Source organism: Bacillus rossius, chromosome 16 (genome assembly GCF_032445375.1).
Source record: "Bacillus rossius redtenbacheri isolate Brsri chromosome 16, Brsri_v3, whole genome shotgun sequence".
Classification (NCBI taxonomy): domain Eukaryota; kingdom Metazoa; phylum Arthropoda; class Insecta; order Phasmatodea; family Bacillidae; genus Bacillus; species Bacillus rossius.
In genome coordinates, this window is record NC_086343.1 from 2,065,130 (window position 1) to 2,079,678 (window position 14,549).

Genomic DNA, 14,549 nt, shown 5'->3' on the forward strand with positions numbered 1-14,549 from the left:
TTTCCGTCACATCGCCATCAATAACTATTGTAAACATTGATATTTTTAAGTAATTTGACATTATCTATGATATAAACGATATTTTGATACAAATTTAATTATTTTTTTTACACACTATTACATCAACTCAGAGGTCCTACAGAAGAGAGACTCTGAGCTCTACCGACTAATATTTCGAACCTTACTAGTCGAGGAAAATTAATTAAGATCCCTAAAAACGAATAATATAATAAAACTCTGTATTTTCGACGAACCCAAGTAAAGACTTTTGTTTATGTAATAAATGTGCGCATCATAACTCCTGATGATATTGGAATCCATGTGTGGTCTGTGATGCCAAGTACCAGTTAGGAATTTGAATATGCCGTCACCCGCGGTCTCGAGATCGTGATCGAGACCCGGGGCGGTCCTAGTGGTTTTAGTGGCTCTTAATGAAATCTCCGGCGGGCGCCAGGTTAATTCGAAGATTAACCGAGGTGGTCGTTGGTTTTTGCCCCTGCGTGTTCCACTAGGATCGGCGGCTGTTGATGGTGGAAGGGAGTCCCTGCTTTTAATACGCACTGGCCCTAAACAGTGTAGAGGACTGTTTCCTAACTGTTCAGGGGGCGTCTATGAAATAAAGAAAACGTTATTTAGGTTCTGGTTTTTAATCCCGCAACTCACAAAGTGTGGATGGGCACAAGTTACACAATTACACTTGACAAATACGCTGACACTACACACACTCGCACTGAATAATTAATTACGTGTTACATTGCGGCACTTGCAAATAAGATCCTTACATGGGTTTGGGGGTCGTCGAAGAGTTTGAGTGGGTTAACGGCCACTCCCGTGATAAACTGGAACTAGCTTTGTGCCCGGGCTCACCTGTGTGAGTCGCGGGCCCACGAAGGTAATATTAAGAGACAAGTCTTTAAGTTTGTAGTCGGCAGGCGTCTGCTCGACGAATTATATTAAGTTCTGTTCGCGGGAGTCGGCCTGGACCGTAAGGTGACTGCGTCGCGAACCGTTGTTGTGCGATGAGCAAAAATTAACGCGGCCGGGTTAAGCCCTGCACCGGAAAAGGGCACGGGGGCACGCGGGGAGAGGAAAAAGAGGTTTTAATGAATTATGATATTTACCAGTATGAAGAATCAGGAGCACAAAAGTTGAAGTCTCCCCGCGGGATCACATGTCCGCCCCGTCCTGTGAGTAAAACTCTACTGCCGCTTTGTGCCGGCTTGGGAGGGGAGGAAGCGTCATGACGCGCCGACTTTCTAATGTGCCGTTATTACAAATTTATAATTATAATTAGACATTATTATTTCTAGAACCCTCGTAACTTAATGACATCTGTCTGAATTAGTTGGCGGAAGGCCTATAATAATAATACATAATAAAATTGAGATTAATAATATTTGAAAATAAAAGTCAAGCTGGAGACTGTCTGTCACTTGTTGACTACTCCAGTAACTATTTGCAGGTGAAAACAGGGAGGTGAATTAGGTTGATTTATGTTGTGATTAATTATTGGCGGAAGGCCGCAAGGGATGTTCCGAACGATTATTAATAGCGGTTTCCCACAGGGAAAACCGCTGCACCCCTACGACGCACTTTCACTCTTAAGGGTTGTTTTGTTAATTAAAAAACACTTAATTACTCGCAGTAATTAATGAAGCATAAGAGTTGTTTGGTGGAGTTGGCATATGGGTGTAATACGTATAAACACTCACCGACGTCGACGGCTCGCTTGACTCACGTGACCTGGACTAGGGTTGCGTTCCGTTAGCAGTGTTTAATACTGGCGGGTGGAGGCCGGGCTTTATGGCCTTCGGACGGACGACGACAAATATAGTAACTAAATAAATATTATTAATAAGAGTAAATTTTCAACCCATTTTTTGTTTCAATAAATAATTATAAATTTAATTTATGAGTTTTGTGTTATGTCATTTCTAATTTCATTTGTTCTAGTGTTTATCTATGTGTATTTGTACCTTATTTAATTAACACCTAACTGTAGCTTAGAGAACATCAACACATACCATCGGAGAGCCACATCAAATAATATCGATTTTTTTCACAGTTCAACACAGCCCAACGTGTTAAGTATTTTTGTCTCCATAGAGGTGGGGGCATTTTCTTGTAAACACCGTAAGAAGTTTCGCCACAATAAATTAGAAACTTTGTTGCTAATAACTGCCACATTCATTAAAAAAAAAAAAAAAAAAAAAACAAGCATTTAAAACTTTTTCTACACTGCAAACACTCCATTTCACGCAATATTTTGGGTGTCTAACCAATATGGCGCAATTAACTGAAGGATAAATATGGCTTCACTTACTTACCACCATGTTAAAATGCGGGCCAGGTATTTACTACTTATATCTGTGTCTTTACCACTATTAATCTCATGTACTCTTTGGTTCAATCTAAGTTCGACCTCAGTAATCGAATGTATATCGAATCGAATGATCTGAAAACACGTACGTTCCCCAGGCAATTTTCTCAAGAATGTATTAGGCAGTTAGGAACGTGGAAGAGGTTTAGGATTTTTGCTACTTTTACACTACCTCTCTCGCGCTTCTGACCGCCTGGTAGAATTGATGGAAAACTTGCAGAAAATTGTAGCACCCCCGATACGTCTGACGTAGGTTGAGGTGACAAGGGAGGAAGATAAGGGAAAGAGCGCTTTATTTAAATAAAATAATTTAAGTTAGTAAGTAATTATTATCATTCTTTAATAAATTCATGGTAAGTATAATTTTAAACATGTGTGTACTGGTACTTTTACAGTATTTCAGAACTATGCTTCTTGTTATATTAAATTAATAAAATATCCAATTGATCAGAGAAAAAAAAGGGAAAAGTGTTTTTTTTTTTTTTTTTTTGAATTTAACCTATTTCTTTACAGAGAAGATTGTATGGTGCCATACATTAAACAATAACAAATTGAATTAATAATATCTGTTTCATTAATAATAATTACTTTGTGATAATTAGTTACAAATTTTCTTAAGTTTGTTTATTGCTCCTGAGTATGTATTTAGTAGCAGTTTTATGGCTGGAGCAATAAGAAAAATAATCTACTTCCACACACCTGGCCTTTGAAGACAAGTTCAATTTATTTGTGTAAAAATAAGTAATTTATACATTTTCTAGATTTACTTACTGTATGTACTATTTATAATTTTTTTAGACTTTTCAAAGCATCATAAATGCATTAGCTTTTTTTATAAAGAGGATTTTATTTAGGCACTTGCCACTTACCTTGGAGACATCCATACCCCCGAAAAATTCTCCAGTCGCCCGCCCTGCATATCTGCCACTGTGCATTAATAAATATAAACATTTATTTCTCTGCAAACAAAGCATAGTAAGATGTCACACAAATAAATTATAACCTAAATTACATATGTGGGCTGCACAGTGTTGATTGGTGCTAACAACTAAATGGAATTACTTACTGCTTAGCTGTAGTGCAGTATTTTAGTGTTCATTCATTTAAATGTTTTTATTGTCATTCATACCAGTTTTCAGGCTGTCCAGACAAGCGCCTCTCGTACCTAGTTTGTCTTCCGACAGCCTTTCTGTCACTTCTTCTTTCCACCATTATGGTTTCCTGATTTCATGCCTGGAAAATATTTTACGGTTCCTTATGAGCCAAGGCCAATACCTACCTCTGCTCCCTCCATTTTTGGCTGCGTTTGTTTCCTCTAAAGACCTCTGTTGACTGATTAAATGTAAAACTACTTGCAATAGCGATGCAACTAAACAGACTACACCATTAACAAAGAAAAATATTATTGAACGAAAGCTGCAACTTGCAGAGATCTCTTTTGTTTCATGAAACCATTTTCCGAGGAATTCATTGTATCTTGCAGTACCCAGAATATAATTTTTAAGTATTTTAGGTCACATTACTTTAGCAATAAATGAAACAAATTTACTTCTGTGCCACATTTTTTTAAGTTTGTTTAGGGCACAATTATTTAATTTTAACTTTTAAGATCTTGTGAGTTATGAATCCAAAGGAATTATTTTTGAATATAACTAAAAAAATTTTTTTATTTTGCAGGACTTCTCGGTCTCTGCTGGCTAGCAAGCCGTTCCAGGTGTTTCCTCGCACTGTCACAACTCTTCCACCGCCGACACCGCGTTCTTACGCGTTGTCCGGAGTAGGAACTTTCAAACTTCTTTTACATCATAAACAAGCACTGAAAATTACAACCTAAAATGAATAATACTCATGGCAATATATAACAATTCTAAATGTCTTTTTGTCAAGAGCGTCTTCTTTATTGTTTGATTCTGTGATAAGTATTTACTGTTACGTTCCAGCACACATTTAATAAACAAGGGCAAGTCACATAACAATCTTATAACGACATGTAAAACATAAATCTGTTTTTATGTTTATAAGGCTTCGCACTAGCTTCTGTAAGACAGTGCAGCCATGTCAGCTGCCTTCATACTCCATCATCCACACGTCAGGCTTCATCAACGTGCCAACAGCCGCGAGAGTGAACAGTGTTACCAAGTGTAAGCCTCACGGCGCCATTGCGGCGATGAACCACCTCGGTGGCCATGTCTCTCCCCAGTCGCGTCGCCACCCCAGGCAGGACTCTTCCAGCACTCCAGGGACTTCATCTTTTGTGCTGACTGCAGCAATTCTGTTTTCATATTTGATCTAGAATGTTCGCTGACATCCTCTGAGCCTACCTCGGGGGCATAGATGCTTGATTAATTATGTTTACATCCACTCAGTAGTGTTTGTCATTAACACAAACCTTTTTGTTCAGCCACGAGGTGGCCTGGACCACCCGTAAGCCGGTCGTGCCGCGAGGCGTTTTGCAGTTTCGTTTTTATTATCGTAACTAGTGTACGAGGGCCGTGTTACAGAGCACCGTGTAATACGTAAATACAAGTTTCGCTTTCCTCATGTTGTTCATATTCACGTGATCACGTGTGTGTGTAGACCTAGTGGCGTGTGGGTCACCGTGCCCGGATCTTGTAAAGGTGCACGAGGTGAGTACGTCCCCACACCTCGAGAGTGGTCTCTCTGCTGGGTCGGTGCCCCCTAGACACGGTGCCGCCCACTAAATTGCATGAAACGTTCCCTAACCGACACCCTGCAGTATCACTTTAATGCCATCCAATCCCTCGACCCCTTCGATGTGAAATATTTCCTGCCCCTCCACACGTGGGCCAGACGACCCCCACAGCCGAGGGTGGTTTCCGTGTCCAAGCAGTCAGTTGGCGAGGCTGCGACCTCAGGCGTCATCTTCACGCCGTAACCTCTCCATGTCTCCGTCTGTTCGTAACAACCGTGTTGAAGGCTTGGCTTAACCCGTCACGTCGGTTGTTGCATTTTTACATCATTTCTGTTCTATTGCGATCTTATAAAGATGTTTCACTGTGTTAGGTATTACTTTTTGTTGTTTGTTTTTGAATGATATATATTCTACACATTGAGGAAAAAGTCAGGCAAACATTCATACCTAAAATTATGGTTTCTTTGTGTTATGGAATGGAATTAAGGGGAAAAAAAACCATGGCGAGTAAATACAAACATTTACATTGTCAGTCACGCTTTGTCATTTCCTATATCATATAAAGTTTTTTTATGTGCAAACATCTTAGCTCTAGGTGTAATGCATTTGGTAGCAGTAATTTCGTGCAAATGGAACGGAAGATGAACTGGAACGTGACCAAAGATAGCGGACCCACATGTAGCAACATAAGCCCGTAACTAGTTAATGTCCCAATAAAGCAGTGGTAGACAGCGTGGTTGATAAGTTCAAGCGGTATTTTTTGCGTGGCTCAAACCTCACCACTGGAAAAAAATATATATATATTTACATTTTTAAATAACAGGTTATACAAGTTGTGCTTTAAGCAAATACGTATATATGAATACATTTTATTTTTTCCTTATTCCTATATTATTAATTACTTAAAATATATACATATATTAGGAAATGAATTTGCATAGGTATTAAAAAATAAAACTTTACAACGGTTCAAATATCCTTTAATACTTTCAAATAATTTATATTCTAATGTTTGATAAATTTTAAGATGGGCAGTATTTTAAAAAAATTTCTTGTCAAAAAATCAGTTTAAAGCTGGGGTTAAGTAAGTATTTTACAAGTCTTTTCTTATAATTTAAAATTTCCTTCTATTTGGTGCTGCTACCTGCGCGTGATGGTGGCAATCAAAGTTTACAATTCAGGAAGTGAACTCTAGCAGCGAGTGGAGAAAGTACGTACTTGAAAAGCGACTATTCATCACGCTCGGCACTAAACAGCACTATGCATTGCCATGTGGGTTTACATACCACGCAAGAAACACAGTATCGCAATTAATGCATATTATAAATTTATTTGCAACATCAGAACACATGAATTTGCATTACCAAGTTCAGATGTTTACACATCACTGGTAGTACTAATAAGAGACTCACATTTTTTTAAAGTTTGAATTAAACTATATATTTTTTGATATTTTAAATAGTACGTAATAATATTAAGCCCTAATTATAATACATTCATGTATGATTGCTTAAAAGTCCGACGGGTCGTGTAAATTTTCGTAGCCACAGAAATTCGAAACACGACAAGGAAACCTTAATATTTGAATATTGAATGGAAAACAGTAGTAGTACAAAAGAGAAAAACAATACCATGGTCCGAACAATCCAACCCTCTCCTGTCCACCTTAAAACTATAAAAACTTAATATTTTTTAAACCAATTTATAACAAAAAAAAAATCATTGTATTATTTTTCAAATAACAGTTATTGAATTGAATTTGATCACCGTAAATAAAAGCTGTATTGCGCAGAAATTTTTTTTTTACCCATGTCTTTAATGTAATTAAAAATAATACAGTACACGCAAAAACAAAAATTGAGACCCATCACTTTGCTGCATTGAAAAATTAAATTTTTAATCTTTTTTAAAAGTTTTTGCGCATAGTAATTTTAAATAATTTTTCACCTCACTTAAAATTGAAATCAATGTAACCCTTTTAAAAAGTTTTTCTGTCTAGTTTTTAATTGGCACATAAAACTCCCAATAAATATTTTAAATTATCTACAAGATAATAAATACTCTTAAAAAACTGGGTTCATTAAAAATAATTGTGACAATGTATTTCCTGCAATTGAAAAAATGTATTGGTGTTCATTTTACAAAGAATCGAGTCAAAACCTGTTTTTTTTATTACACATTAGGACCTATTAGTCTCCACAATTTGCAAATCCACAGTAAAACAAGAATTGGCACAAAATTAATTAAAAAACTTTAAATGGTTACAAAATAGAGTACTTTGTGAGGGTTTTCTCGGAAGTCTAAGATTCATATTAAAACTTGCTAAGAAATTTGGTTTGGTTAAAACTGTACAAATTGTAGAAAAAAAAACAGGTGGACCAATTGTGTTCAAGTAAAAACTAAAAGTTTACTTACAATACAACAATACTGCAATTACATGAAGTACATTGGCACACAAAGGTATTGGGCTGGTTCAATCACGAGAAAGCTTCATTTAAACTATTAGCTGTTTATTAATCTACAAACTCACAACACACAGGAGCCATCTTGCAACAAGATGCACTGTACAGGGGCAACAACATGGCGCAAGGTCACACTGTCACGGAACTTTCTTCAGTTCTGATCATTTCTCCATAGGAACAGCGGAGGATTGCACAAACCTTCGAGCACTCAAATGACGTACTGCCAGGTGTCATGACAACCTGTTTGTAATTACAATCACCTCCTAGGTTACGTAACTACCCTACCAGGCTAGTACACTAGCCAAGTTTCCAATATAGCTATCATTAACTGTTATCCAGTGCATGATGTACAATTAAAAATCCTGCTACCAAAAAAAAAAATATTAAGAAAACATACAACTATGCATTATACATCTGTTAACACAACCTACAACAGTATTAAAATATTTTATGTAAAATAGTTAACTTCTCTATGTATACACATTATTAATTTATTACTCTGCAACAAAGTACTTCCGCGACAAGACACTACGGGTAAAAAAAACAGTCAATATACATTGGATCACAAAATATGAAGTGCACTTGAACTGGTGCACTCTTGATACCAACAGTCCCACCGGCACGGCACGGCAGCAATCCGAGTCTGGACCAGTCGTGCGCAACCTCCGTGCCCCGAGACTTCACGGGAAACCAAACTACCCTGATAATCTTCAGTTACGGATTCCTTAAACTATTTTATTTTTATTTTAAATAAGATAATACGCAGCTGTATGTATGTATATATGTGATATTAAAATAAAGAGGTTCTAGTACAATGTTTAATAAATTACTTCGCACTCTTACTTACTGAACGGCACCTCTGCCACCGGGGCAGTCCTACCAACCTGTTGCGCACCACTCGTCCAACCACAGCACTTCTAATGCATCGCTGCAGGGAAAGGCACACGGGGAGATTGGACGTGTCAGTTTGAATCCCTCACCACATCATCCAGCCACTGTTTCACCTCCAGGATCGTCAGTCAGGCGGGGGAGAGCCAGACGCGGCTGAAAGGAAGGAAGAACGAGAGCACGGGAAGACGCCCGGATTGGCCACGAGGCGTAGAGGCGAGGAACACCGGACAAACAACCGTAAGAGCAATGGTAGTCGGAAGAGGAGGCTTGTGTAACTGCTGTTCGGAAAACGCAAATGCTGCATACAGTAACTTGGAGTCAACAACCCACAGTGTGATTCAAAACATAACTTACTTAAGATTGTTTGGACTGAGGATGTGGTACCTAACAAAAAAATTATTTAAAATGCAAAAGCAAGGAATGACTCTGTATGCAAGTCGCTCAAGATAAGGACTTAATCTTCCCAACAATATACATAAAAGAAAATTAACCTTGATACTGTAACTTATAACCCTACAGTATTGCTAATGTTTTAATACTGTCAACTAATTTCTCCCTAAAAAGAACAATCTGAGATTGAAAAAAAAAAAAAAGAATGCTGTACATATTCCTAAAAATGTAATGAATGATCTGAAATAGCTTAACCTTAAATACAGAATAAAGAAATAAAGAAAATTATGGAATGCGTGTGTAGATAAAGTTACTTACTTTCCTACAACCAAACAGAAAGTTAAAATAAAAATCCTTCAATGGACTGAAAAGGAGCCCTAAATGCGACATAACTGATCGCAAGAACCCATGTTTGCAGGAATGTTGAAATGGAAACAGAGAGAGAGAGAGACAATAGCACTGCTCACAACACGCTACATCCTGGCATTTTTTTAAGGCACATGGACAAAGACAATAAGTTTTCTAAAATATTTACATGTAAAAAATACCTTCTAAAAAATACACTGTACAATATTTTCACAATCTCAATATTATCTTTCGGTTTTATAACAAGGCAATAAACAACTATATATCATTTACGAATAAACAATAGCAAAATTACAATGTATATAACTTCAAAAATTACCTCGGAACTGAAAAATCCACGTCAAGACTTAATGGTCAACAGTCGACATTCCATGACAATTATTGTAATACCAGACATCAAAAAAAGTTAAATGTGGAATAATAAACTTGATTATACAATTAATATCAAACGACAAGGAAAGAAATGAAGTTGAAAGAAGTGTATTACTGGTAACATTCACACACTATGAAAGCGAGTAGAACATGCTAGTGTAATAAATAGGCGTGGTCGGCGGGCCTAGTTGACGGGCTCCACGTAGTTGGCCGGGAGCATGCCCGTCTGTCCCGTCCGCTGCACCAGCCCCGTCATCCAGCCCTCGTCGATCGGCGTGCAGTTCACGATCACGTCCCCGTCCAGGAACGACACCTCGTCCGAGTCCTGGGCGTCGTAGTCGTACATCGCCTTGAACACTTTCTGCCAAAAACACACCGACACGGCAAACTGAGCGTCTTCAGTCTGTCCTCGGTGCAAGTCACACGACAGCATGTAAGGTAGTCACACCACTTAAATCTAGACCTTTAGTTTGAATACAAATACCAAATTATTTGAATATACAAATATTAAGATTGATAGAATCCCACTAATTTTTTTTCCACATCATGTAATAATTTCTGGAAAACTAAATTATATGGAAAGCGTTTGTAACAAGTTTTAATTATGAAATAAAACTTGGTGTTTTTACCTATGCAGCTAACCTTTCTTCTAGCCTAACCGACCAACCTTTAATTTCAGTTCCTGTTCGCATTATTTTACATAACCTGCTACTCTACATGTTAATCCAAAAAACCTTTGAATAAAAAAAGCTAACTGCAGCTCTCACTTAACTCGGCTCAAGTTTTCGAGTGTCTCTGCCCACCTCTAGACATTATTGGTAGAAGTAAAACTTTGCATGCACCAATAAATGTAGAAAAAAAAAACGCTACATAAATGGATGAGACGCTTATAACAATGCCAAGACTATACTGCTGCACGGGCCACTCACCCCCGCGGGCTGCTTGGGCGGGGCGTGGGCATGGGCATGGTGCTGGTTGTTGGGCCGCCCGTCCGACGCCAGCGAGCCGTAGAAGTCGTTCACTGGGTCCAGGTCAGCGATGGAGCCCACCCTCCGGCTGGGCGGACTGGTCACTGCAAGCAACGTCGCGCTCCAGCTCGACTCTCGGTGCCACGCTGACACGCTGACACGCTGACACGGCGCAAGCACGCTCCCAGCGACTCTTTTAACACCCAGTACAATACTCGGTACCTCCGGGAATGGACAAATTCACAAGTCCAACCATGAATTCGAGATATGTCTCAATTGGATCGCGAGGGATTCGATACTCTTCCAATTCATCACTGTCTGTGTGTCAACTGGACTGCTGCGAAATCAATCAAAACATTTTTTATGATTATGAGTACAACTTGGCCTGAAAATGGATCACTTTTCAATTTTTAATTACAACTAAACAGAATACTTTAGTACCGCACCAATGATAAAGCATGACTTACAAGGGATCGACTGCAAAAATGCCACATTCAGACAGCGACAGCATTAAAAGGTACCGGTGCTAACACTGTGTTCAACATGTTCATAACAATTCACAAACACAAACTGCAAATAAATTGTAAAATCAAAATTAATTTCAGGATAGTCTCGGTAGCCACTAATGTTGGCATACACCCAGCTTAAAGACCAACATTTGCACTTATTGTGGGGAAGACAAGCTTCAAAAATAATTATGGAGTGATGGCTCGATTAAAAGAACAGTAAGTTTTAACAAACCACTTTGTGTGCTGATTACACAGTCAGCTACGAGACTGGTAGCAAAGGCTTCAGACAAGAAGACAACAGGTCATCTGGCAATGCAGCAAGCGTATCCACATAGGACTAACAAACAATCGAGAAATAAATAAAGGCTCATAGCAAGATGACACGCCTGCGACTTTTAACGCACCGTAAACCTATTGGCCAAGAAACAGCCCTGCTGCCAACCCCAACTTGTTTAAGTCCCCACAACAGGCACCTTCCACATCTCTTAAGTTGATAGCGTTGAACCAGATGTCTAGTTGACTAGTGCTGCCACCCTGCGTGTTCAAACAGAGACTGAACATCTGCAATACTGGTATTTGACAGGGTTTAGCCATTTTAAGCAATGTGGCATTGAAGAGTTTTGAACCACACTGAAAATTTTGGGTGTGAAGATGTTTGGTTTTGATTCTGTAATGCTTTGAGAGGACATCATTCAATTCAAGCATTGATTTTGTTTGATTCTAGTAAGACAGTTGACAACCATTTAATAGAAGAATCTCAAATTGAATAGTTACATATTTCACTAACAAGTTGACAATTGCAACCATTCTACAGCCCAGTAGAGGACTTGGACGCAAAGACAGTATACAATCTGATGTTTTGGTTATGTTAATTAAAGATGCTTCTGATCTTGTTTTTTTAACAAAAGCATTAGTAGATTCATCAAAAAATACTTTGTAAATTTATACCTCAATGTTATTGGATTACTACCTTTCAGAACAAATACTGGATCAGCTCCCGATGCAAAAGAAAAAAGTAGAAGGAAAAAAAAGTTAAAAGGGACAGACCAATAGCTTATGTTAAACTTAACCCCGAGGGAACCAATAGGTTTGGGTTTACCTGCAGAAGTAGTGTTGTTCTGCACATGATTCACACAAGCTGGTCTCACAGTTCGCAAGGGCCAACACTAAACACACCACACCAGGCTCCCGACCCGTGCATCGCAACACTACACGACGGTGAGAGACAAGCACTCCACCCTGTGACAAGAAACACTACGAACGCAGGCCACGCAACGCAACGCACGGATCGCAAACCTCGAGCGGCCGAGCCGCCCAACAGCAGCCAATCAGGCAGCCGTTCAACCCAGTTGTCGGGAAATCTACCTCCAACTGCAAAAACAAGCCGAGCAGAATTGTACAGACCGCAGCATGGATTCCTAAACTGCACAAAATTCCTTTACACAAAGGCTTCAGAAATCAAACATTTTCTGTGAATACGTGCACATACTTGAACACAATAATAAATTTTAGTCACAACCGCACAGCAATATACAGCTGGTGTGGCTCGAGCGGATATCGCACAACAGTAATGCTTCTATCGAAACTGCGAAGAGAAAGCAGACACAAAAAGCTATCTTCAGGTAGCACGCATCGCGACAGGGGGCAAACCAACACCACACCACACGGACACAGCAACTCCCCGTCACCCAGCAACACAGAACGTACCCAGGACACACACGTGGAGCGGACAGACTTACCTGCGGGTGACCGGGCAGCTCTTTGTCGTGACTGTACCTCCGACACTACGCTACACGTGGCCAGTCCGGTCTGGTTCCGATCCCAGCAGACATGGGCACAGAGAGTTGAGGGATTTCTCAGGAAACTCCCAGCATTCTTTCAGTGCTCGCATATGCAAGTTAGCTGGGCATTGAATAATGATTTAACTGAACAATTAATATCAAAAATTTTTTTAACGAGCATAGATGACGGATAAGTGCGCACAGTTACATCCAGTGAGGGAGGAAGAGCGAGCGCTCCGGGACTCGGGGACTCCGTACCTGGTCCTCTGTCCGAGGTGTAGATGACGGTGGAGCTCTGGCGGGCGGAGTACGGGGAGTTCCGCGGCCCGTCAGTCAGCGGGTCGTAGTCTGCGATCTTGCCGGGGCCCAGCGCCGCCTGGTGCTTCTGCACCGGGTGGTGCTGGTGCTGGTGGTGGTTCGTGGGGGGCTCTGGCTGGACGGGGGCTTGCTGGGGCGGGGGCGGAGGCATCACGGGCAAGTTGCCTGCCCACCCACACACAGTCAGCACGGCACACTCCGCACAGCAACATGCACAGCACGCCCAACCACCGAGCCACGGCTCAAGGCAATCGTTTATCAGCACAGGTGAGGGATACACGACATGGATGGCAAATGGTTGATCCTAACCACGGTAGCCGAGTGATCCGATCAATATGATTTGGAAATGAGTTATCATAATTTATTTTCAACTGACGTGACTTCTCAATCGACGTGGATGGGGAATGGACAGATGAGTTATAGTTGGATGTACGAGTCATAAGGTAGGTATATAACTATGGAAACATAAATTTATTTTGAACAATTAATGTACAAATCAACGCACACCATTACCATGAACAGCTTACTTTTACTTTTGCTAGTATAGAATACCAGTTACAAATTTTATTTTACCTATATAAATCTATGGAATTTATTCAACCTCAGACTAGTTTAAAAACTTCACGTTGTCAGTAAATTATTATTGATTTTTTTTGTCCAGTTACAACATTTTAGTAACCAAATTAAACAGAATATTTTTTTTCCCCTAATGACTGTTGCAGCACTTATGTGGGTCATATAACATAAAATTTACTTTGGAAGATTTAAAAATCTATCTAGGAAATAGTGTGCCACTAAAAGAACCAAGCATAGGAATGCATTACTTCAAAGAGGACATGAACTAAGCTGTAAACTGAGCAAAATTATTTAATTTCATGGATAAAAGCAATGCTTGTTACACCACCGATATCAATATTTATAATGAAAGATAAAGAAAGATAACATAGTAGATGTATCAACCACTAGCTAGCTCTATACATTACAACTCTGCGAATATTAAAATAGCATTCACAGAACCTATCAGATTGTTCTTGTTGCTACTGACATGCAGCCAATTGGGAACCAGATCCCGGACACAGCGGACTAATGGCCAGCCTGACAGAAACCCACAGCCAGTTCCAGACCGCACCGAAAGCGACAGGCATCACTCACCTGTGTTACTGCTCGTAGCGTCCACCATGCCGTGCACACATACCACAAGCTACTAACTACTCAATTTACACTTTAAATACCAACCCTTGACTATCATCCCTGTTTGTAATTGCATACAGTTATAAACGTAATCAATGGCAGATGTATATCGTGTTCTCATCGAGACGGCAACAAAGTAGGTAATGTAGAGGACTTGACTTTATTCATTTTGGCTTTACTTCTTGTCGATCATATATTTACACACAAAACCACTCAAAATTTGATGGTTTTATTTTAGTCCAATTTCATTTTTAAAACAGAGGATTTC

General features: G+C 39.5%; 1 protein-coding gene across 1 annotated transcript in view; it reads right to left on the reverse strand.

Moving 5' to 3' along the window:
- Nucleotides 1-7,526: 7,526 nt before the first annotated feature.
- The window catches only part of LOC134540365 (LIM and SH3 domain protein Lasp), a 43,069-nt gene continuing 36,046 nt past the window's right edge, over nt 7,527-14,549 (reverse strand). The window contains exons 6-8 of the mRNA XM_063383047.1: nt 13,031-13,255; nt 10,444-10,586; nt 7,527-9,875 (exon numbers count right to left, since the gene is read on the reverse strand). Of these exons, the coding sequence (XP_063239117.1) occupies nt 9,699-9,875; nt 10,444-10,586; nt 13,031-13,255 (545 nt within the window). The 3' untranslated portion in view covers nt 7,527-9,698. The remainder of the gene's footprint in view (nt 9,876-10,443; nt 10,587-13,030; nt 13,256-14,549) is intronic.